General features: G+C 36.3%; 1 protein-coding gene across 1 annotated transcript; it reads left to right on the plus strand.

Moving 5' to 3' along the window:
* Nucleotides 1-782: 782 nt before the first annotated feature.
* LOC105110498 (dehydrodolichyl diphosphate synthase 2-like) lies at nt 783-1,814 on the plus strand. The gene has a single exon (XM_011005567.1). The coding sequence runs from the start codon at nt 817-819 to the stop codon at nt 1,729-1,731; it is 915 nt and encodes a 304-aa protein (XP_011003869.1). The 5' UTR covers nt 783-816; the 3' UTR covers nt 1,732-1,814.
* Nucleotides 1,815-2,454: the final 640 nt, after the last annotated feature.

The raw sequence follows: 2,454 nt of genomic DNA on the forward strand, positions 1-2,454 counted from the left end.
AGCTTCCACACCACCAATCTTCGATCCGACCGTCCAGAATGAAGATCAATGTGTCTAGAAGCTTCTTTCAAAATCTCAGCCTGATCCAACGGTGAACGAGCTAGAAATCGAAGAAAGAGCACAGGCTGCTCTGCTGCCTCTTCTTCTCTTTTTCTCTTTTAATTTTCTTCTCCTCTCTTCTAATTTCAATCTTTTAGCTACAGTACCCGAACCATATTAATATTTACATCAAGAGACAGCCATCACATGACATTTAATGTGATGGTCCCACCATCACATGGTGTGGGACCATACACAACAAAACTAAACTATAATTAAACAAAAAGAATGAGGTTATCTTTCGAAAACATTAACAGCAGGCAATTTTATTAGACCTTTTGGATATCTTATTACCCTTACCTTATTATCCTATTATCAATCGAGTCCCATACATTTTGATATTATCAATTTTATCCCAACATTAGACAAGATTAATTTTCTATTCATACGTTGTTGGTGGCAATTTGAAAGATTCCATCTCTTACACATACCTAATTTTCATGTTGTTAACTACAAGAATTAAAAGTGTGGGAATTGTTAATTATTTCCAAAAAAATTAATGTTATTTTAAAATTAATCTCCTCGAGATTGGCTAGCTAATGTTTAAATTAGTTAAAACTCAAATTAAAAAACCTTGGTCAGCATTCAACGGTCGTCTTATCAACACCTTGTCAGCAACGGCACGCAAAACCAATACATACAAACAAATAGAAAACATAAATATAAAAAATATCATAGCAAATCAAAGCTAATCTCTACTCCCTAGTCTTCAATACAATGCTTTCGTTGCGCCTCCGCTCCTCAGTTTGCAAGACCCTTCCTCCTCAAAAATTATTTCAATTCTTTAGTCATCAAAAGACCAGTGATGACCAAACACACGGCTTTCCTCCACTTGCCGCAAAGAAAACGAACTCCGGTCTCAAAGAAGAGGAGAAAGGAGGATTAGAGCAAGCTATGCAGTTGCCGGAGGGATTAAGCAGAGAGTCCATGCCCCGGCATGTTGCTGTAATCATGGACGGAAATTCCAGGTGGGCTCGGCAACGAGGGTTGCTCACACCTTCAGGTCATGAAGCTGGTGTGAGGTCATTGAAAGAGTTTATAAGGCTTTGCCTTCAATGGGGTATAAAAGTTGTCACCGTTTTTGCATTTTCTATAGATAATTGGACGAGGCCTAAGGAGGAGGTTGATATCGTCATGACTATGATTGAGAATCTGTTAAAGTCTGGTTTGGATGATTTTATCAGGGAAGGTACTCGAGTCTCTATAATAGGTGATACCTCAAGGGTCCCAAAGTCCTTGCAGAGAACGATATGTGGCATAGAAGAGATGACAAGAGAGAACTCAAAATTCCATTTCATCATGGCTATCAGCTATAGCGGGACATTTGATGTTGTACAAGCATGCAAAAGTGTTGCTCAAAAGGTAAAGGATGGTGTTATTCAAGTGGAGGACATCAATGAAAGTGCAGTTCAACAGGAATTAGAAACCAAGTGTTGCGAGTTTCCTTGTCCTGATTTGTTAATAAGAACAAGTGGTGAACTTAGAATTAGCAATTTTTTGCTGTGGCAGTCAGCCTATAGTGAGCTTTTCTTTGCAAAAGCACTATGGCCTGATTTTGGAAGGGCTGATTTCGTAGAGGCCTTAACTTCATATCAGCATAGGCAGAGACGTTATGGTGGTCGATATTCATAATTACACTAACCCTTTAAAATTTCCAGTTCTATACTTGTTAGGAATAAGTTCTTCATGATTAGTTCAAGAACAAAGATTTTGTACCTGTGTTTTGATGTTCTGTTTTCTGTGTTTAATTATCCTTTAACAAACATATTATGCTTTTAAAATCTGTGTAAGAAGAGCAATGAGCCTTGTACCTCTCCCTCTTTGTAAAAATAAGAATGAAATAAAAAGTCCAGACATCAGAAAAGTCTTGGCCATTAGAAAATTCAGGCACGAGAGGAGAGGAAGAAAGTGGAATGGAGAAAAACAAAGCCACAAAAGCAGCAAATTAAAAATATTAGGAATATCACGGTATTATTGAAATCCACAATGTTAAGGAGTGGGTGTCTTACCATAACTGAAACGGAAAAACGCAATGAGTTTTAATTTTTTTCATAATTGTAACTATAACCGTAATTAGTCACAAATTGTCTATGGTGAGAGAAATTAAGGGAGAAATTAATGCCCGCATATATATAATTAAAAAAAAAAAACCACCTAGTAAAGTTAATGTGCACAAAAGCACACATTGCTATTTATTAGAACAATGTAAATATGGTGTCGCCTTTCCACAGCAAAATCTTTGAACTGGGGATAATTCAGTTTTTTTTTTTTTTGCATCAATTGGGCCAAATTGATCTTCTTTAATTTGTTGCACGATAAAATAATTAAAAAGCTATTAAAAACAAAAATTATTAT

The sequence above is a fragment of the Populus euphratica genome, unplaced genomic scaffold, assembly GCF_000495115.2.
Source record: "Populus euphratica unplaced genomic scaffold, PopEup_1.0 scaffold288.1, whole genome shotgun sequence".
Classification (NCBI taxonomy): domain Eukaryota; kingdom Viridiplantae; phylum Streptophyta; class Magnoliopsida; order Malpighiales; family Salicaceae; genus Populus; species Populus euphratica.

What these genes read in the sequence shown, in the direction of transcription:
- LOC105110498 (XM_011005567.1), top strand. Translation starts at nt 817, where the DNA reads ATGCTTTCGTTGCGCCTCCGCTCCTCAGTTTGCAAGACCCTTCCTCCT.